Below are 20,941 nucleotides of genomic sequence, written 5' to 3'. Positions count from 1 at the left end.
CACTACTACTACTACTTCCTCCTTGTTCACCCCCCCCTCCCCGGCCCCTTCCTCCTCTTCCTCTCATTCTTGATCCTCCATCCCCTCCCATATGAGAAGAAGAAGGTGGCAACATGCCTAAGGCTTGTAAAACGTCTTCTTTCTTCTTCTGCGGGACTTTCTCTGCTGTCTCTAGACCTGGGCCACTTCCTTCTCCTCCTCCTTTATCNNCAAAAAGCTACGCTCTTTCTCTCTCTTTTCTTTTTCTTCTTTCAGTTCCTGTATTCTCTTCTTTGCAACTTCTCTCTCTTCTTCTCTCAATTTCTGTAGATCAGGAGAAGCAGACGACGATGAAGAAGCAGAAGAAGCTCCTGGTGCATTGGCGAGAGAATCTTTCTGTTTCTGTTGCATTAGAGTCGCACGGACAACTTGCTCTCCTTCTTCCTTTGCTTTCTGCGCAGCTTTATAAGAGAAAGGAATGAATTTCGGAGGAAGATCTGACTGTCCTTCTTCCTCTCTTCTTCTTCTCTCTTCTCCTCCTCCTCCTCCTCCCCCCCCTTTCCCGTTCTTTTCTCCCTCCTCCTCCTCCCCCCCTTGATCATCGAGATGAAGCGAGTGTTGAAGTCGATGCTGAGACACCTTCTCCTTTAGTCTACAAGCAGAAGAAAGATTCCTTACCTCCCCACCTAGGACCGAGATATCTTGGGGTGTCAGAAGGAGAAGCTGATTAAGAAGACGTGTGTTGGGAGAAAGCAGAAACTTCAGCCCTGGAATTAAAGGGACGTTGTTGAATTGCTTACAGTATCGATGCTCGATTGCGGTGTATGTACACCCCGGACCTGCAGTCACCTTCAGGAGTAAAAGACGGCGTTTCCCACTATAGATATAACGAGATAGAGATTGTTTCGCGTCTTTTTGACGAGAATCGACTCTGTTCTCGCCATCCTCTTCTTCCTCTCTTTCTTCTTCTTCTTCACCTTCTTCTGTAAAACGTTCCTCAGATTCTCTTGACGGAAGAGTGATATCTCTCGCGGAAATGAGCATCACAAAGAGAGGGCAAGAAAGTCGATCCGCTCCTTCCCCCCCTTTCTGACGAAAAGCATTCTCCGGTAAAGGAGGCACCAAGGGAAGAGATCTTGGATCTGTAGATAGTAGAAACTTCTTTAAGTTCGATATAGATAAAAGAGAGTCAGGCTTCTGAGGAGATGACGAAGAAGAAGAAGAAGAGAGATCTGCTTCTGTATGAAAGAGGTGTGCGGAGATTAAGGAAGGAAGAAGAGATTCTACAGACTCGGGCTTGAACTGAACGTTCCATTCTTTATGTAATTGAGAAAGAGAAGAAGAAGAAGGGGATATAGACGCCATGGTGAACGAGAGGAGAGAAGGAGAGAAGAAACGATCGCAGCAAAGGAGGAAGGATAGATGGAGGGCTTAATGAAGGAGATGAAGAGATAGGAAAAAAAAGGCCTAGATATGTCGAGAAGAAGATAGAGAACTTCTCCTAACGATAGAGAGATAGACAAAAGATAGGTAGAGACGTGCGTATGAAGAGATACGGCTTGAGAGAGATAGTAGAGACAACGGTCTGATAGAGATAGATTGATAGAGGTACATAGTTCTATAGACATATAGACCGAAGAAAAGGAGACAAAGAAATGCATAGATTGACGCAGACAAGCCAAGACCACTGGCAAAGAAAGAGACAGAGATGGAAAGAAAGGAAGATATAGAGAGACACAGAAAAGGAATGGATGAGGGGAAGGTTTATATTCGGAGGCAGAGCATAGGAAGAAAAAGGAGAAGGAAAAGGAGACGAGACGTTCCCGTGCCCCGCGGTCAATAGAATGAAGAAGAAGTCGGGCGAGTGTAAGAAACAAGACTCTCCCTAGAAGAAGCGTAGGACGAAAAAGACGAAAAGAAGAAAAGTCTCTTGAGCGAAGGCGAGAACGAAAGAAAGAAAGAAGAGACGTCTTTTTCTTTCTTCTTCTTTTTCATATACAAGCAGAAGAGCAGCAGTTTTATTCTCTACTGTCTTGTCTCTCCCTCCTTATGTCTCAAGGCCTTTGTCTGAGGAATAGAAAGAACCTCCGTAGATCACGCAGCTCTACACCTACATACAAGCAGAGATATCTACGTATCTACCTCCCTCATACAGACAGATAGATAGTATAGATATAGATACACACGCGAGATAGAAGAAAAGAAGAAGAAGAAGACGTATTTGAAGATACGTACTTATATGATGAATCTAGAGACAGATACAAAAAGAAAGAACGAGAGAAAGGAAAGACGCTATTCTCCACATACGTCTTCTCCTAAGTGGAACCTGACTTTCTTCTTCCTTTCCTTCCTTCTTTCTGCTTTCTATCGATTTATCTCACCTGATAAGATGATAAGCCGGAGCGTCTGTCTACATTTCTCTTCACGAATACAGAAAAGGGAGAGAGACGAGGAGAAAGTCTAAGAGAAAAAGCCTGGATGTATGAAGGGATGTATAGGTTGCTACAAAGAAAGGCTTTATGCCTCATACACTCGCTAGGAAAGAAAGAAAGAAAGAGAGAAGACAAGAGAAGAGAGAGGGAGAAAAAAGAGGAGAAAGATAGATAAAGAAACAAAGAAAGAAGGGAAGAACGGAGCGAAGAAGAAGGTCGTCCAGAGAAAGAATGAATGAATGACTGGAGGTCTCCTCTTTCTTTTCCTTCGCCTTGGATGGAGCATTCCATTGAGTGAGTGTAGTTACACCTGGATAATTTATCGAAAACTCCTTCTATTTATGACTTCTACTGCTAGACAAAGAAAGATATGAAAGGAGGGATGTGTAGATCTTTCTCTCTTTCTTGAGAAACGGAAAGACTCCCTCGATTTTGAAAAGAGAACGAACAACTTTATCGGAGAAGAAACCCTTCAGAGAACGAAGGAGGGAAAGAAAGAAAGAGAAGAAAGAAGAAGAACGAGTGAGAAGGAAAGGACTACAAAGTAGGAGCAGCATGCATGCGGTTCTTCTGGCGTTCTTTATTTAGCTATTCTATCGATCGATCATCCATCCATCCATCCAGTTCACGCCTCCACCCTCAAACCTCGACCACCTACACTACTACCAGGAAACGTAGGAGAAAGATAAAGAGGCTAGATCAGCAAAAGCGAAGGAAGAATAGGGAGAATAGCAAAGGATAGTAAAGAATTGCTTCTATTACTGCTACTCCTATTTCACTATAAGAAAATCCCTAAAAAGGAAAGATAGTCGAGGGAGTCCTAGCAGTAAGTGAGCGGGGCTTCCGAGACACACGAGGGGTCGGGTGTATATACACCTCATGAAGTGATACTAGTAGTAATAGGCATAGGGGGGAGTTTGGGTCACTTGGAGGCCCCCATTTGACGAGAAGAAGCTGCAAAACAGATACGACCAAGATATACAAAGTATCATGAAAGATAAAGAAGAAAGAATTCTCTCTGTCTCTTCTTTAGAGAAACACCTCCCCTCTTCTGTTTCCTGCTCCTCTTATTTCTTCTTCCTCTTCTCTCCGGGAGTTAAGCAAGATTGACAAGACAAAAAGTGAAGAAGGGATCTTCCAAAGAAAGAAAGATAGAAGATATAGGGCGGAGTTGCATTGGCAGGAGCAGCAGGGATAGGAGTAGTTAGGAATGCTCTTCTTCTTCTTCAAGATATATTCTACCATCGAGACGAAATAGAGAGAGACGGACGTGCATGCACAGGAAGATTAAGAGAGAGAGACTGATACCTTCCGTGTCCCATAGAAACGTCCTTTCTTCCTTCTTTTCTTTTTGTTCTCTCCTTCCGTCTTTGCTTTGGTCTTCCACTTCTTCATTTCTCTCCTCTTTTCCTCGAGTTCGGAAACCGCCTTTACAACGAAGGTTTCATTCTCTTCCTTTCTTTCTTTCTTTTCTTTCTTCAATTTCCTTCTTCTTCTTCTTCAATTCCGATTGTCTCCTTCTTCTTCTTCTCCTCACCCTCTTCCTTGTCTCCTTCTGTTGTCTCGTCCTCTTTTCTTTCTTTCGCCCTCTTTCTTTCTCGTTTTCCCCCTAAGAGGAAGACAACTGAAGGAGCTGCGGTCTACCAGCAGCAACGTAGAGATCTATCCCCATCCCTTCTCTTTCCTTCTCTTGCTCTTCTTTCCTCGCCTCTTCTTTTCTTTCAAGATGCCTCTGGAGTTTTCTCCTTTACGTCGCCCGGATGGAAGCCTAGAATTGTATCGAGGGCGTCCAGGAGATGAAGATGGAGGGGGAGGAGAAGAAGAAGCAGAGGTCCTTGCACTTCAAGAGAATGCCGTTCGCCTTGTCTTACAAAGTCACAACTATGGTACCAAGCCACCACCTAGACACTCACTTGGCACTCCTATCCAAGACACCCTATCTCTCTCTTTCTATTCGGTCGATCTTTTCTCTTCTTTCTCTTTCACGAGGCACAGGAGAAGAGAAGAAAAGTGACACTAGAGAGATCTAGCTTGATGTATCTGTATAGCCATTTTTCTAGACATAGAGATCTACCTGTCGAGAGAAAGAAGAAAAGAATGAAAGAAAGAAGAAAGAGAGAGGAAGGAAGTATTGTTCTCTTTATGGATCGGGAGATAGGCATGCTTGTCTCGTCTCTTTCTTCTTTTCGTGTTGATCTTCATTGTTGATCCTGATTTCTCAGCTCTTCTTTCTTTCTTCATAAATAAGAGAAGAAGGCCTTTCATTCTCCTGTTTCTTTCTCGTCGCTCTCCTCTTGTTCCCTTTTTTTTTCTTTTAGATGAAGTCACAGATATACACCTCTCTCCCTCTTTCTTCCTTCTTCTCCTTTTACTCATACCATCCTAGTTCTGCAGTGTACACACACCTGAAAAGACTATCCTCCTAGATATCTGTCACACAGTTAGACAGAGAGATAGACTATTTCTGTCCCTCCTCCTCCTCGGGTATTTATCTTAAAATCTATCTCATTCTTCTTCAGAGCTTTAAGTGTTGCTTATCTTCTTTTCTCCTCCATTCTCTTTCCTTCTCTTCTTCCTCTCTGCATCGCGCCCTTACATTTAATCTTTACACTCCTTCACTCTTCTACCTTGTCTCTATCTATCTTCACTAATCCCCCTATCCATGTACACCTCTACCCTATCTGTATATATGTATATATATCTCCGTCTAACTCTCTCTATATATATCTTTGGCTGCATGTGTTCATAGATACCTATCTATGCTGATATATTTGTATATGTGTATATACAGCGAGAGAGAGAGATCTAGATAGACAGAGAGATATAAAGGATTTCCCACCTAGGATTGAGGTGTAAGTGAAGATGATAGAAGTTGAGAATTTTCTTTCTTCTGACATGAAGAATTCGCACAATACGAGAAGAATGACACACAAAGAGAGACTGAGATAGGGGAGAAATCCAAGAGACAGAACTTCCTTTCTTTCTTCTTTCTATCTTTCTTTCATGTGTAGGTTTGGGTACATTGTATGTAACTTCTCGGCGGCTTGTATGGCTGTCGAGTAGACATCCTTCCACCGGAGGAGAAGACGAGAGACACCTTATCACGATGAATGGCGGTGTTTCAGAAGGGAGAAGAGCTGCGGATCACGAAGAAGCGTCAGCCTGTCCGAGGGATATTTCAATCGACTATCCGTCGATTGTTCTGCATGCTATCTCCAGAGATCCCAGTAGGCACCTCCCAACGTCGATCCTCCATTCGTACACACATCTTCATACATAGACGGGGCATACATCTTGATACAGCTATACATACATATATAGATAGATCAACCCGACGTAGATATACATAGGTACACATATGAAGAGAGATTCATGTATGTATGAAGACGTATGTATGTACACGCAGGTCTATCTATGTCTATAGGTATGTATTGGTGTATGTATATGTCTGTATACCTGTAGGGTGTATATGGGGCTTAGGGTGTGCGGACTTCTCTTAACCCATGCCCTCCATCCTCTACACAACGTTCTTCCCTCACGTCAGCAACTCTCTAGACACCGCTCTCTCTCCACGTAGATTGATATCTGTAGATAAAGATATATGGATAGCTGTATGTCATATTTCTATAGTACATATGTACATATAGATGTATAGGTGTATGTTAATGTATACTTTTGTTCTATATCCATATGTATATGTGTGTGTATAGCGTCTATACAGTGCTTGGGTAAGCAAGGAAGAATGAAGGAGTCTGAAGAAGAAGAAGAAGAGAGAGAGAAAGAGAGAGGAGATGTATATTCTTGTCCTATGTTGTCTTTTCTTTCGTGCTCGTTCTTTGCCTGTAGGTAGCGGAGAAGCTCCTTGTATATATTGCCAATTGAAGAGCGATCCGGTAGAAGAAGAGAGAGATGAAGACTACCTCATTCCCGAACTTAAACTTTTTCCATCCAACCCGGAAGGAGAGTAAGAAAGACACTTACTTACTCACTTCATCTCTCTTCATACAAACTTCTATCTGTATATACACCTCATCTCTCAGGAATAGATAGGTAGGTAGAGACATAGATCAAAATGGTACGTGAAATAAGAGGTAGAGTAAGATTAGATTAAGAATCCTAGACTTATTTGGTCGATCGATCGATCGATTTCTCTTCATTTTTCCACTATTTCATTCGGTCTGTAGCTTCTCTCATTCTACGCATGGGCCTGCCTACCCATACATATCTATATATATATATGTATAGAATGAAGGAGTGAGAAAGAAAGAAAGAAAGAAGAATGAGAGCTAAGTGGTATTTTTGTTTACTTCTCTTCTATCATTCTCAGAATTCACAGCTAAATATTTGTATCTTATGTCTTTCGGAATCTTCTGCTTTTCTTGTTTCTTCTCACTTTTCTTCCTTCTTTCTCTTTCTGAAGGGGGCAGTGTGATGGGTATGAGGGCTCCTTATTCTCTTCCTCTTCTTCTTCGTGATAGCATAGAAGAGATCGATCATCTCCATTTCTCTATTCTTTCTTTCTCTCTTCCTCCTCCCTTCTTTCGGGGTTTCTCTTGAACTTTCTTTCTTCTTCTTTCTCTCTCTCTTTCTCGGCCCCTTATCTTTTTCTCTTTTCCTTTCTGCTTTTTCCTTCGGCGCTTTTCTCCATCCCAGTCTCGCCTCTTTCATTCGGTTTCTTTCCTTCTTTCTTTTCTTTTCTTTGTGTAGAAAGTTGGATCGAATGTTTAAGGTGATAGCGGAGATGGCGGCGCTGAATCCCGACCTCGATGCTCAGCAAGACGCTGATGATGACGACGAGGAATTTTTCACACAGGGAAATCTCCCACCCTCTGTAAGCTACACATTTATGTCTCCCCCTCGTGCACATCGGAAACACCTTAATCAAAAGATCAAAAAGAAAAGAAAAAGAAAAGGATGATATGCAATCTGTTGTCCTTGTGTTTCGCTCTCTTACACACTGAGACGTTGCTCTCTTGTTTCAGATGGAAGTGACTAGCCTTCGTGGAATCTGAGCACATCTATATATCTCTCCCTCTCTCTCTCTCTTTCTCCCTCTCTTTCTCTTTCTCTCTCTCTTTCTTTTTCTTTCTATGTATATGTGTGGATGTGTATGGATTGTCTGAATGAATGAAAGAGAGAGATGAGAGGAAAAAAGAAGCGAGAAAGAGAGGCTGCAGCAAAAGGTCTAGGATTTCTTTAAACAAGATCCATCTACGTGTGTGGATATACACAAGATATATATATGTATATATATGTATATGTGTATACGTTTCTATGTATGTGTACATGTTGAACTCAGGTAAAGGCTGTGGTACTATGAGGAGCTGGAAAAGAAAGAAAGAAAGTGGCTAATAGATAAGTAAAGATATCTGTCCTTTTTCTGTCTATCTCTCTCTCTCCCTGTGTTTCAGTCATATTATATGTCTCCTTTTCTTCCTCGCTATGATCGAGGTGTCTCTGGAGATCTCTTCTGTGCCGTACAAAACAAAGAAACCCTCCCTCCCTCTCTCTCTCTCCACCTGTCTGTTGTCTCTTTCTTCTTTCTCGCGACTCTCTCTTGTTCTTTTCAATCTTGAATCTTTCTATTTCTCTATCGTCACTTTCTCTATCTATTTATCTATCTATTTATCTATCTTTCCTGTATGTGTCTATTGCTATTTCTCGCTTTTCGTACATTCCCCGACATCTCTCTCTCTCTTTGGGGGGTTTCATCTTCTCTTCCTTTTCCTCTTTTCTTTGCTTCCATTTTCTTCTTCATCTTTCTCCTTTTCTTTTGCTCTCCTTCTTTTTCTTTTTTCTCATCCTCTTCTTCTTCTTTGCAGGGCTGGGAGTTTGTAAGCCAGAGCGACCAACAGCAGCAGCAGCAGGCAGGAGAAGAAGAAGAAAGGATTGAAGAGAGAAGTCAAAATGAAGGAATGGATGGACGACAGCAACAGGAGCAGGCAGGGCAAGGAAACTTTGCTCTTTACTCTAACAGTACAAGACCCAGTGAGACAGTTGAAGAAAGGCAAGAAGAAAGACGACGAGGAGGAGGAGATAGAGAAGGAATGGATGTCGACTCTTCTTCTTCGTCTTCTCACTAAGATCACACCGTCATACCAGGTATCGGCCTCTCATGTCTTCATAGAACAAGGAAGAAGAAAGAGGAAGAAGAAGAAGAAGAGTAGGGGTGTTCTCATTCGAAAGGTGTGCAGCGACTAGCGAGTACGGACCATCATCTATTTCAAGAAAGAAAGAAAGAAAGATATTTATGTACATGTATCTGTGTATCTCTTCGTCTTGTGCTTCTGTATGGTGTGAACGACCAGAATGGTCCTTCTTTCTTTCTTTCTTTCTTTCTTCGTCTTTATATGTATGTATTTCTTTCATCCCCTTTTCGTTCTGTCTTCTTCGCCTATCTTTCTTTCGTGTGGTTTGCATGTGTAAGTAGAAAGGAAGGTTTGATTGAGACAGCAGAGAATAGGAAAGGAGTTTTCTTGTTTTTCTCTCGTCTCCTTGCTGGTGTTCTTGTTGAGGTGTACGTACACCCGAGGAGTGGAGGAGGAGTAGGGCACACAGAGAAGATGAAAAAATGGTTTGAACACCCTTCTTTTCCTAGACTTTTCATCCATCTCTCTAGCTGGATGTCCTTCTTTCGCTTCCTGTTTCCAGTTCTCTTTTATCTCTCCTCTTGTCTTCCTTTTCTTCACTTTTCTTGTACTTTCGCCTTTTGACTTGGTAGTTAAGATACTGAGAAGACGGAGAAACAACTCATCTCCTACTCTCTCTCCCTCTCCTTGTCTCTCTCCCTCCTGTTCCTTTTTCTTCTTGTCTCTCAAGAAGGAAGTCGCTAGGGCAGTTTGACTGAGAAAGAAAGATTTATGATAGGAAATTCTACAGACACAAGCACCTTCACGGACCTTCTTTCTTTGTTACTTTCTTTCTTGGAGCGAACCCATCCAGTCAAAAGAGAGAAGCACCTCTATCTCTCTCTGCGCAAAGCGAAAACAAGATACATCTATCTCCCGTCTCTTCACATTTGTAGCTAGCTACGAGCGGCATATACATGGACCCGTGAAACGTCTATGGTAAAAGGTAGATAATGGTGATTTATCTGTGCATCTATTTATATATAGAAACGAGGAGATCTTCACGCAAAAAGTAGACAAGAAAGACTAGTTCTCGAGAGTGCAGGGGAAGAAGGGCAGGTTGATTAATTGGAGTGTATGTACACCAAGCGGCCGGTGGTGGGGTGTACGTACACCATCCCCCTCAAAAAACAAGTAACAGGCGAGAAAATGACAAGAAAAGGAAACTGATGACTCCAGAGAACTCAAGCGACTTTTTACTCTTCACTCTTTTTATGACCTTCGGATGCTTTCTTAAGGAAACTTGCTTTTGATACGTGAGAGAAAGAAACAGAAAATCCTCCTCTCTTCAAGATAAAGAGATTTATTTCTCTCTAAATTTTACTCAAAATCTCTGCAGTGATCTTCTGTGCGCAGGGTCGGCGACAAAAGAAAGATGAGGAAGGTGTATAAGTTTGGTTCGTTCATGCTGAAACTTTGGCGCTTTTAAAAGGAGAATTGATAGAGAGGAAGGAAGCTCGAAAGAAAACAACTTGGAGGAAATTGGTAGGGTGATGGACTCGATGATACGAGCACTCCAACTGAACAAGGTGTGCATACAGCTGAATGTGAGGGTGTGTTGAGAGCGCCAGCAATACAGATCTTCTCGTAACTCGGTTTGTACGAAAAAGAGGAACTACTCTTGAGTAGACAGAGAAGTATTCATGGACGGGTCATTCAGGGAAAACGATAGATACCTGCACGACCTACCCATCTGTTCAGATCGAACCATTTCTTCGTATTTCTGCGGTGTACATACACGCGAGTTCCGGGGTGTACGCACACCTCCGATCTGGGGTGTGCATGCACCTTCGTTCTCGGGTGTACGTACAGCTTAGCTCCGGGGTGTACTGAGGACTTTGAAACAGAAAATCTCCTCTCTTCTTGCTCTGTATGGAAAGAGAGGCTTTGTATCCGAGACAGTAAAAAGATCATACAGGATATACAAAGATGGGAAGAACGAGGAGGATAGCTTCATATCTGTCTCCCTTCTATTACCTCCACATCCTTGTACAAATCCCCTTCTTTCCTTCTATCAGCAAGAACGCAGAACTGTCACGTCAAGATGATGTCTTCTTTATGCGGATTGGAAACTGTCCATCAGGTTTCTCAATCCAGTCCTCCTCTCTCTCTTCCTTCGTTCTTTTCTTTTCTCTCTTTCTTTCTCGTCAAAGGTGGAAAAGAGATGTTTTCAACTGAAAAGAGAACAGATAAGAATTCCTGCACGTTGTGAGTCTTTAGATAACGACGATCAATTCACCTCACAGCGCTTTTTCAGGTTTGTGCTACTATCTGTTTCTTCATACACATACATATCTATCAGATCAAGGAAGAGTAAATGCTGGCGTCGTTAGTGGTGTATATACACTCGAGAGACGGGGAATTTTCTCTCCGTCTCGATTTTTGAAGAAGCACTCTTGAACCATCTTTCTTGACGTCCTTCTCTTGCTCGGAACGTGTATTCTGTTTGATAGACTATAGTAGTACGAGATGAGTATCCGGCTTCTTTTTGTCTCTTCACATCGTATCTAGAAACAACAAAAGACATTCTTCTTTTCTTTTCTTTTCAGCTAAACACAGTTTTCTATGTAGATGGAGAGTGATTTAATGATTGATAGATTCAAGAGCAGAAGCAGAAGAAGACATTTAAGCAAAGATTTTTCTTCTCGAGCTGAAGAAACAAACCGTACCTTTCGAGGGAGGCTCCCCCGAGGATGGGGGAGAAAGAGCTCACATCATACTCACTCAGCTCCTGGGTGTATGTACACCCGAGAATAGACGTGTATCTGCAAGTGCCTTGTTACGAGGTCTCTTTTTCTTCTTTCATACAATCTTCACCCTAAACTCCTTCCAAAGAACACGCACGTTTCACTCTCTCCTTAAAGATAGCACTAATCTTTACACGCGTTCTATACCCTTCTGTATCCCTATCTATACGTATATATGTATATTGCTATGGAGTATGTGTGTGGATGTATGTATGTAGGCATGAGATAGATGCGTTAGAAGACGACGAGGACGACTGTTCGCTATATATGTATGAGTTCAAGAAGAAGAAAAGAAGAAGAAAAAGAAGAAGAATTCCCGCCGGATTTGTGGTCTCTTGGAGTTTCTTTCTTTCTTTCCTTTTAGACCTAGGCTGGTGGTCATTCAGTCTCTCTTCTGTTTCTGCCTTTTCAAGGTCATCTATTATGAATTATCTTTGCTTCTTTTTCTTCCTTTTCTCTTCAGTTATGAAAGGAGAAGAATGAAGAGACGCGAGAGGAGAGAAAGACAGAGAGAGAGATAAAAGAAAGAGCGAAATAAAGAAGCTGAATGGAATGAGAACCTATCTATCTATCTCTCTCTCTCTCCAACTCTTCTCTCCTCTTTTCTTGAAGACCTTCCAGATCCCTTTCAACTTTTTCTTCCTTTCTTTCTTGGATTCTCCGTTCTCTTTCATCTTCTTCGTTTCTTTCTGTTCATAAGCTCTTCTCTTTGTTCATGTATGTATCTATCTATCTTCTTTCTTTCCTTCCCTCTTGACTAGCTCCTTCGAGTGCTTGGCACGATGTGTTTCGAGGAAGGAAAGAGGAGGTATCGCTTAACTCCTCTTCTCTTCTCTTAGTTCTTCTTATTCTAGGATTTCTTTCTTCATTCTTTTCTTTCTTCTTTTCCTTTTTTCCCCTCTCTTTCTCTCTTTCTCGGACACACACAGAGAAGGGAGACGCGTGACGGCATGCCCGTTGAGTAGAAAAGGATTTTCTTCTTCTTCTTTCTATCTTTCTTTCTCTTCTTCTTTTTCCTTTTCTCCTTTTTCTTCTTCCTCTTTTTCTTCTCCGAAATCCTCTTCATTCGGAGCTCTATTACTCCCCTCTTTATGACCTCTTTCTTTCTCATCTTCTCTCTCTCTTTCTTTCTTTCTCAAGGTCCATCGACCGACTGTTCGACTCCGTCAATCCTTCATTCATTTCTTTTTTCATTCTCTCTCTCTCTCCATTCATTTCATGCATTCTCTCCTTCTCTCTCTCTTTCTCTCTGCCTCTGCATATCCATCTATATATCTCTGTGTATATCTGAATAGGCCGAATTCTCGTCCACAGGGGAGACGGCTGTTTTGTCTCTCTCTCTCTCTTTCTTTCTTCTTCTCTCTCTTTTCTTTGTCGGTCGGGAGACCCGCTTCAAAAGAAGAAAGAAGAGGAAGACAGGAGTGAGGAGTGTGAAGAGAGAGAGCAAGAAAAGGACCCAAAAGAAGAAGAGAGAGAATGAAGGAATTCGCGGGCTAATTGCTGTCTCTATCTCTCTATCGAGAAGGTGACACCGCTATCTATCTCTCTCTCTTTCTCTAACAATCTCTTTCTTCTTCTCCTTCTTCTTCTTCTTCGTCTCTTTCTCTTCGTCTTCCTTTCTTCTTTCTTTCGTCTTTCTTCTCCTTGTCTTTCTTTCTTTCCTAAGCACGGAGAGGAGTGAATTGAGTTTTCCCTCTGTCTCTTTGGAGAAAGGAGCGCCGGCCCGGGCTCTTCACCTGCTAAGTACCTCACGCAGCATTTCTTCTCGCAATAGTCTTCGGAGCTCTCTCTCTTTCTCTTATTAGACAGAAAGCAAGAAAAAGAGACAGTGAGAGAAGAGAAGAAGAAGAAGTTCAGAGTGAAAAAGTCAAGATCTGTTCTCTTGATGTGCCTCTCCAAGTAAAGGAAATGAAGGCTGACCTACCACCCTCTCTCGACTTTTCTTCTTCTTCTCCTCCTCCTCCGTCTTCTGTACATCTCTCTTCAGCGATTTCTCGACAAGATCCATCTTTCTCTTCTTCTTCTTCTTTTCTCTCTCCGTCTTTACTCCTCAGTCGTAGCTGTCTCTCTTCCTCCTCGTCTTCATCTTCTTCGTCTGTCTCTTCAAGGAATGGAAATCTGTATCTTTCTGTGCAGAGAGATAAAGGAGTGTTGGTCTCTCTCACGCCTACTCTTACAGAAGAAGATATCTCCTGCTTCGTAGCTACAGTCCATGCGAGGACTTCTGAGAAAGAAAGAAGAAGATCCAAATGCTTAGAAGCTTCTTCTCTTCGGACTTCTCCGTTTTCGCCATCCTCCTCCTCCTCTTCTTCTTCTCTCTATCCTCCCTCTCGTTCTTCTACAGGAGACAAGCAGAAGCTCTCACATTCCCTAGTAAGTAGAAGAAGCGAAGAAGAAGAAGATGTTGAGAGCTCAGGTAGCAATTTCCATAGAGAAGATACCCCCTCTGAGGGAGAGAAAGAAGAAGAAGAGGCGAAGAAAGAGAAGAGGAGGAGAAGAAGAAGAAAGATAGAAGAAGGGCATGCACAAGCTACAGAGGAGAAGAAGGAGGAGGAGGAAGAAGAAGAAGAGATGTATGGAATTTCTTTGAGAGGCGTGGGTCTTCAGGATGACAGTTTATCGATTCTAGTCACTTGTATTCTTCGGTCTCAATTTCTAAGGATCATCGATCTCTCAGACAATCGACTTACAGATGTATGTCCACTTTCTTTTTCTCTCTCTCTCTTTCCTCGGAAAGCTCGATCATCCAAGCAAGATTGGATCGATTGATATACACATTGTTCAATTGCTTACTTGCCTCTCTCATCTCGACGGGGTGTTTATACGGCTCAGAAAACTACTGCCTATATCATGGTGTATATACACCGCAGTATCATGTGCACAGACATGTATACTAAGTCCTTCTCTCTATCTTCCTCTCGCAAAGGGATTTACTGCTAGCTCGTCTCTCCGTATGCCCATGTATATATATCTATATATATGTATATAGAAAGAGAAAATCTGAGTCTACGTACCCATCTTCAATCTATCTATCTTTAATCTATCTCTCTTTAATCTACCTTTAATCTGTCTATCTGCGATCTTTCTCTCTGTCTATGTGTCTATCGCGACTGTCTTTGCGGGGCGTGGGACCTGCAGGGGGTAAGCGGGTCTATTTCGAATTCTGTGTACCTCTAGAGTGTATTCATCTATCTACATATCTGTATATCTATCTATATGTGTATACGCGTATGTACTTTTATGTATGCAGTGCGGTGTATGTTGATGGATTGACTGGACTGTAGACATGCATAGATATGGAGATACGTGTCGCGCTCTCCGAGCTAGATGAATCTACATCAGTCTAGATCTCTATGAACTGTCTTTCTTTCCTTTGTCTTTTCATTCTCATTTTCTTTTCTCATGATCTTCTTTTCTTCTTCTTCTTTTTTGGCTCTTTTGCATCGGCGGTCTCGGCAGGAGAGTGTGAGAATTCTTGCAGAATGCATGCCCTGTCTCCCTTATCTTCGTTATCTCAACTTGAGCCACAATAGCCGCCTAACAGTGGAGTCCCTTGTGAAAATCTCCAAGGCTTTCTTCCCGGATTTTTCTACATCTTCTTCTTCTTCAACGATTGTCTCTACTTCTTCATCTTCTTCTTCTTCTCTCCCTCTCTCAAGAAGAGAAGAGAAGATGATCGAGAAGAATGATACCGTCTCTCTTCGTGCTTCAGAATCGATGCATTCCAACCAGCATCATCGAGGAGGTCCTTCTCATACAATCGAAGTATCGAGACCTAGCCATCTTGCAGGAAGGTACTTCAGTCGTGTTGAAAGAAGAGAAGGAAGAAAAGCTTTAACGAAAGAAGAAGAGGAAGAAGAAAAGAGAAAAAGAGGAGTCTACCATCTAGATCTGTCAGACAACTTCCTCGGCCCAGAGGGTTGCTGCTCTATTGCTGAGGTAAACCAGAAAGAAAGAAAGAAAGAAGAAGAAAGGAAAATTGAAGAAGAAAGGAAAAAGAAGAAGAAAGGAAAAAGAAGAAGAAAGGAAAAAGAAGAAGAAAGGAAAAAGAAGAAAGAAAGAGGAAGAAAGAAAGAGGAAGAAAGAAAGAAAGAAAGAGGTGTGATTTGCATACAGAGATACGTACAGATCTATCGTTTCGACTCATTCCATCGCCGCCGAAGTGAAGATGGATGGATGGCTTCTCTTCTCTTCTTCTTTTCTCTCTAGCTTGTTTGTGATCGTTACTCCCTCTCTCTCTCCCTCTCTCTCTCTGTCTATTTATGTATGTTTATGTAGTGGTATCTATAGGGATGTGTGAAGTCTTCTTGATTGAGTTGTATGAAGAAGAAAAAGAAAAAACGTTCTTCTCGAAAGAGAGAGAGGGGGGGGGGGAGGTCTGAAGTCGATGCAACTCATTTTGCCGCCGCAGATCCTGCCTCTTTTAGCAAAACAGAAGAGATTCGTGTGTAATAGACCTGTCTCTTTATCTCTCTCTGTATATATATAGATAGATAGATATACACCGTTCTAGCAGATCTATACATTCATCAAAATACATTACATATGTATATATGCATGTATATCCACCAACAGCTAGGTATAGAGATGGAGATATGTAAATATCCTTGTAATAGAGGTGTATCTACTACACATGTATATAGATGTGTATATGACTATGCTGTTGCTACAGCGTCACGTAGATGGTGTCTTTATGCATCTCTCTCTCTCTGTGTATATCTTTTATCTGTATATGTGTGTATATGTGTGGTATTTGCATAGACGATAAAGTGCAATAGCTGCCTGGCTCGTCTTTACCTTCGCAATACAGGAGGGGAATGCGGGGGGCTTCTACCTCTCATGGCAACGGAGACCTTTCTTAAGGCCTTGGATTTTTCGCATGCAGATCTTTCATCTTCTTCCTTTTCTCGCTCTTCTTCTCCCGCTCCTCCTCCTCCTGCTGCTCCTCTTGCATCACCCCCCCCGGCATCCTTATCATCTTCTCCTTCCTCTTTTCCTCTTCTTCCTCAGAGCCGATCTTCTCGATTCTTCTTTTCTTCTTCTTCTTCTTCTTGCTCCATGCCTTTGTGTGAAGCGAAGGCAGTTGGCGAAGGTCGCAGAGTGTCTGTCTCTTCTCTTTTTGTTCAAGATGAAAGAAGCATTGAGAGAGAAGAAAAGTCGCATGTCTTTCAAAGAGATTCAAACTGTGTCATGTCTACTTCTCGTGCCACTACAACTTCCACTACTGTGTTTTCCACCTCGACCACAGCTAGCCATGATATCGTCATCGCAGCTAGCCAAAGTCCAGATAGACACGAACAACTGTATGGGTCTTCTTCTTCTTCTCCGTCATCTTCGTCAGGAACAAAGGATGAGGGTCTTGTCGCAATGGTGGAAGCGAATGAGAAGAAAAGCTTCTCGGCGACGTCTCCAAGTAGTAGCACAAGTATGGTGACTAGCGTCCTATCTAGCAGCATGTTTCTACGGCCATTCCGCAGGGCTCCTCGCCCAGAAGCTAGGTCTACGCCTGGGAAGGGAGAGAGGGACATGAAGCGAAAAGGAGAGAAGAGCCATAGTAGTCATTCAACTATAATGGACGATCGTAGACGGGAGATCTACCGCGATGAGAAAGATTCAGAGGATACCAAGAGAAAGGAATGCGCTATCAGGATGAACGTGATGAAAGAAGAAAGAAGAGAGAAAGAGAAAGAAAGAAGAGCCAGTCTTCGCTCTCTCAAAAAGAAAGGGTTCTTTACGTCTTCCTCCCAACAAGGAGATGGAGATGGAGGGAGAGAAGAAGAAGACTGGATGAGAGAAATCGAAGGCTATTCCTCGCTCTATTCCCCTGTCGAAGGACAAGAAGATGAAAAAGAAAGAGATCTAGAAAGGAGAAGATTAGCTGGTCGGGATCTCCAAATGCTCTTATGTATATCAGAAGGGCTTTCCCATCTTCTTACAGCTTCGAGTAAGATATCGATATGCTGGGGCGAGGAAAGAAGAAAAGAACAAGAAAAAGAGAAGACGCCTCTTCACTGAGACAGGTGTCTCTTCGCCTTGACATGGAATAGCTGTAGGTGAAGGATCAAGTAGGACAGACAGAGATCGATTCTTGGCTGTATAAGGAACCGCATGCATTACATGTAGAAAAACGTCTTCTCGCGACATATGGGGAGGTATCCGTCTTACTTGAGAGATATGCACGCATATATATCGATGTAGATAGATATCTAGATACAGAGACGTGCACGTGTATATATGTAGAGATACTAGATACACGTGACACTGCCATCTATCCATCCATCTCTATCCAGTCCTATCTCACAGTACGTAGATCATACATCCTATATATATATATATTTATGCATGTAGATATACGTATATACATATATATGTAGAGATACTATATACATGTTTACTAGCATCTATCCATCCATTTCTACGTATAGGGCAGGGATACAGCGAAGGGGTATGATGATCCACATTGTGTGTCTCTGAGGATCGAACATAGATGGATAGATAGATGGTAGTGGAAGTAACACGTATACACTCCCTCCAGATATACAAGCAAGGTCTTCTTGTGTAGGCCCTAATATGTCTAGTTGTATGGGGTGTATATACACACAAAAAATCAAAAGCGCCGTGTAATTCCCCTATATAAGCCGAATGCCCTAACACCTTCTCTTGCCTATCGTTCCGTCCCGAACTCGTGTCCTTGCTTTCTCACTCTTTCTTTCTTTCATATCTCTTTCCTATCTCTTTCTTTCTTTTTGATCTCTTGTTCGGTGTGCCTTTGTATTCTGTAGATGCACTTCAGGAGTTGAATCTTTCCTATTGTACCTGGTCTTCTTCTTCTATTTCTCATCCCTATCATGACACTAAAAGAAGCAAAGGAAAGCACGGTCCACAGACGACTTCTTCTCTTCCGTCTCGATTAGGAGGAGATCTTGGAAAAGAAGACTGCGGGAGAAGAGAGAGAGAAGAGAAGATGTATGGGGTTCAATATGCCGACCAGTTGATCGATATTTTAGCGGAAGCTCTCAAGAAAAATACTTCTCTACGTTCTCTTGCTTTCGCAGGTCAGTCGGACTTTTTATAAAGCGCGGTCGAAGAAGAACAAGAAGATGTATGTAGGGAGATAGATGAAAGTAGAGAAAAAGAAGGAGATTCATCTCGCTCGTCTTTGTCTCTGCATGTAGATATCTTTGTATGCAACATTTAGATGATATAGCTATCATGGGGCTCTTGCTCGAAGAAGTGCTTAGCTGTATATACACTCTCTTATACCCACTGAGGTATATGCGAGTTCACAGCTCTATCTATCTTCAGTCTAGCCCGTATGGATCTTCTTCAATCTATCTATCTTTCTGACTGGGTCCAGACATAGAAAATAGACGCTGCATGCAGTTCGCCTCCGTATATAAGCCGAAAATAACCCTACATCTTTGTATGGGTATGGTTATTCTCATGTATTCAAAAGTCCTCTCTATAGATGCCTCTTCTTCTCCTTCATTCTTATCGCCTTTCTATTCATACAGTCTGCTTCAGCTGCCTCTTCTATCTATCTATCTATCTATCTGTAATCTATCTATCTATCTTTAATCTATCTATGTTTATCTAGCTCTTTCCTACATACGGGTATACATATATGTATGTCTCTTCCCATCGTCGCCATCTGCTATTGTATCTGTGCATGCAAACATATCGATAGACACGTGTTTGCTTCGCTTGGTCTACGTCTATGTCTTCATCTGACTTACTGCCTAGGCAGGAGATAAAGAGAAAGAGAAAGAGAGAGACAGCTACTCTAGACCGATAGCTGTAGTGGTAGATCGTCTTTTACAGGTCAATATGAGATGCTTCGAATGAAGAGGGGGGTGAAAGCGCAGCGCATGTATTTGATTGAAGAAGATAAGTCAGCGAATTGTCTTTTCGCACTCGGTCTTGTCCGTAGAAGGTGTGTTGAAGTGAAATGTTGGGGTGTATGTACAGGCAATGGAATGACGGCTGTTGGGTTACGTCGTTTATGTGAAGGTCTAGGAGGTGATGCCTCCGTTTGTCGTATAGAGGAATTAAATCTTGCATGCAATGATCTACATGAGGCTCTACCTCTCGCAGAGCTTCTCCTAATCAATCACACTATACGGTACACACATTCGCTTTTCAATTCTTCTCCTCTCTTCTTCTTCTTCTCCTCGTTCTTTCTCTCTCCTTCTCTTCTCGTTCTTTCTTTTCGTTCTGTGATGGCGTTTTGCACCTAATTCCATGTTAGGTCATCTCGTGGTAGTTTGCATAGATAGATAGATAGATCGCTGTATAAGCACGCCGAAGTGTTTCGATTTCTCTCACTTTAGCATCTATAGATGTATATGCGTATCTGTATATATATGGCCTATATCTGTCTGCACATCTGCTTATCTAAAGATATTCGCTTATCTATACTGAATTTGCCGTGTAGCTCTGGATATGTATCTCCTCAGCTCCTATCTGTAGCTGCATATGTCTGTCTTTGCATGCGTTTGCTTGTGTGATAAATACAAGAGATATTCCTCTTTCTCTCTCTCTCTCTCTATATATATACATGGGCGTCTTAGCGCGGTAAAGATCTATCTGTGCATGCTTCCATTCCTTCTCGTATCTGTATGTATGAAGACGCGTGTATATGTCTGTCTCTATGTACCTAAGGTCTGTATGAGTGTGTATGTGGGGTCTGTAGTGATGCGCTTATTGCAGGAGGTGTTCCTGTAGGTAGACCTTCAGCTTGCGTGTAGAAGTCTCTAGCAGGAGGCTATCTGTGTGTTTCTTTGTGTCGTCATGGACTTTTGTATCCATCTACATGCCAGGGAGAAGTCTTTCTTTTCTTCTTCTCTCGATCTCATAGACAGAACGACTGCTGCAAATCTTCATAAGATGAATTTGCATGCATGCATGCATGCGTCATGAGGAAGGTCGAGTGTTTTTTGTCGTTTTTCCTGTGTGTGTGGTGGGGTGTATGTACACTCAGGATTGTCGACGTGGCGAACTGCGTATTATCCGGAGAAGCGATAGAACATTTACTTTCTGCTTTAGAGGGGAATGACACTCTATCGATTTTAGTCTTAGCTCACAACTCGATGAATCGACAGTCGATTTCAAAGCTAGCTGAAGTTCTAAAATATCAGCATGCACGGATCTTCATGAAAGAAGAAAGGACAAAAGAAGAAGAAGAAGGCAAAAGGAATGAAGAGAGTGAAGATGATAGGAAGGAGGGGAGAGACAAGAAAGACGAAGAAGAAGAAAAGAGAAAGATACGTGTGGAAATCGAGAATAGAGAGGAGAAGAAAGATATGACGGTCGAAGACAAGAAGAAGGAGGATGGAGAGGTACCTAGAGATGAAGAGGGGAGCGACGATGAAAAGAAAGAAGAAAGAAAAGCATCAAGAGAGAAGAACCCTACACACTCCACGCTTGGAAGCAGCTCACCTGACCACCGTCATGATAGTAACGAATCTTCCTCCTATTCTCCCCCAGACAATTCATCTTCTTATTCTCCCTCCCCCCCTTCTTGTTCTCCCCCCCCCTTCCCTTGTTGTTGCTCATGGTGGGGGTGTCCGCCGAATCCGTTCAACGAGCCATCGTCTTTTCCTCCTCGCATGTCTTTAGCTCCAGCGGCTCGTCAGAGACTTCTTTCTCTTCGAAG

General features: G+C 42.4%; 3 protein-coding genes across 3 annotated transcripts in view; 2 read left to right on the top strand and 1 right to left on the bottom strand.

Annotated features, from left to right (window-relative positions):
* Nucleotides 1-289: 289 nt before the first annotated feature.
* On the bottom strand, nucleotides 290-3,578 carry CSUI_006704 (uncharacterized protein; the record flags this gene model as incomplete). The annotated part of the gene is made up of 1 exon (XM_068066857.1): nucleotides 290-3,578. A coding segment is annotated over exon 1 (1,053 nt), but the record flags the coding sequence as incomplete, so codon positions are not given.
* On the top strand, nucleotides 3,086-9,181 carry CSUI_006703 (nucleotide-sensitive chloride conductance regulator protein). Its single transcript, XM_068066856.1, has 5 exons — nucleotides 3,086-4,297; nucleotides 5,423-5,638; nucleotides 6,258-6,375; nucleotides 7,119-7,242; nucleotides 8,234-9,181. The coding sequence occupies exons 1-5, from the start codon at nucleotides 4,138-4,140 to the stop codon at nucleotides 8,492-8,494; spliced, it is 879 nt and encodes a 292-aa protein (XP_067921167.1). The 5' UTR covers nucleotides 3,086-4,137; the 3' UTR covers nucleotides 8,495-9,181.
* A 2,779-nt stretch (nucleotides 9,182-11,960) lies between these two features.
* CSUI_006702 (leucine rich repeat-containing protein) overlaps nucleotides 11,961-20,941 on the top strand; it is a gene marked incomplete at its 3' end in the record, with an annotated part of 10,848 nt that continues 1,867 nt past the window's right edge. The window contains exons 1-6 of the mRNA XM_068066855.1: nucleotides 11,961-13,980; nucleotides 14,746-15,225; nucleotides 16,048-17,230; nucleotides 18,069-18,341; nucleotides 19,255-19,408; nucleotides 20,267-20,842. Of these exons, the coding sequence (XP_067921166.1) occupies nucleotides 13,195-13,980; nucleotides 14,746-15,225; nucleotides 16,048-17,230; nucleotides 18,069-18,341; nucleotides 19,255-19,408; nucleotides 20,267-20,842 (3,452 nt within the window). The remainder of the gene's footprint in view (nucleotides 13,981-14,745; nucleotides 15,226-16,047; nucleotides 17,231-18,068; nucleotides 18,342-19,254; nucleotides 19,409-20,266; nucleotides 20,843-20,941) is intronic.

The sequence above is a fragment of the Cystoisospora suis genome (genome assembly GCF_002600585.1).
Source record: "Cystoisospora suis strain Wien I chromosome Unknown contig_3437, whole genome shotgun sequence".
NCBI classification, from domain to species: domain Eukaryota; phylum Apicomplexa; class Conoidasida; order Eucoccidiorida; family Sarcocystidae; genus Cystoisospora; species Cystoisospora suis.
This window is presented reverse-complemented; position numbering and strand designations above follow the sequence as displayed.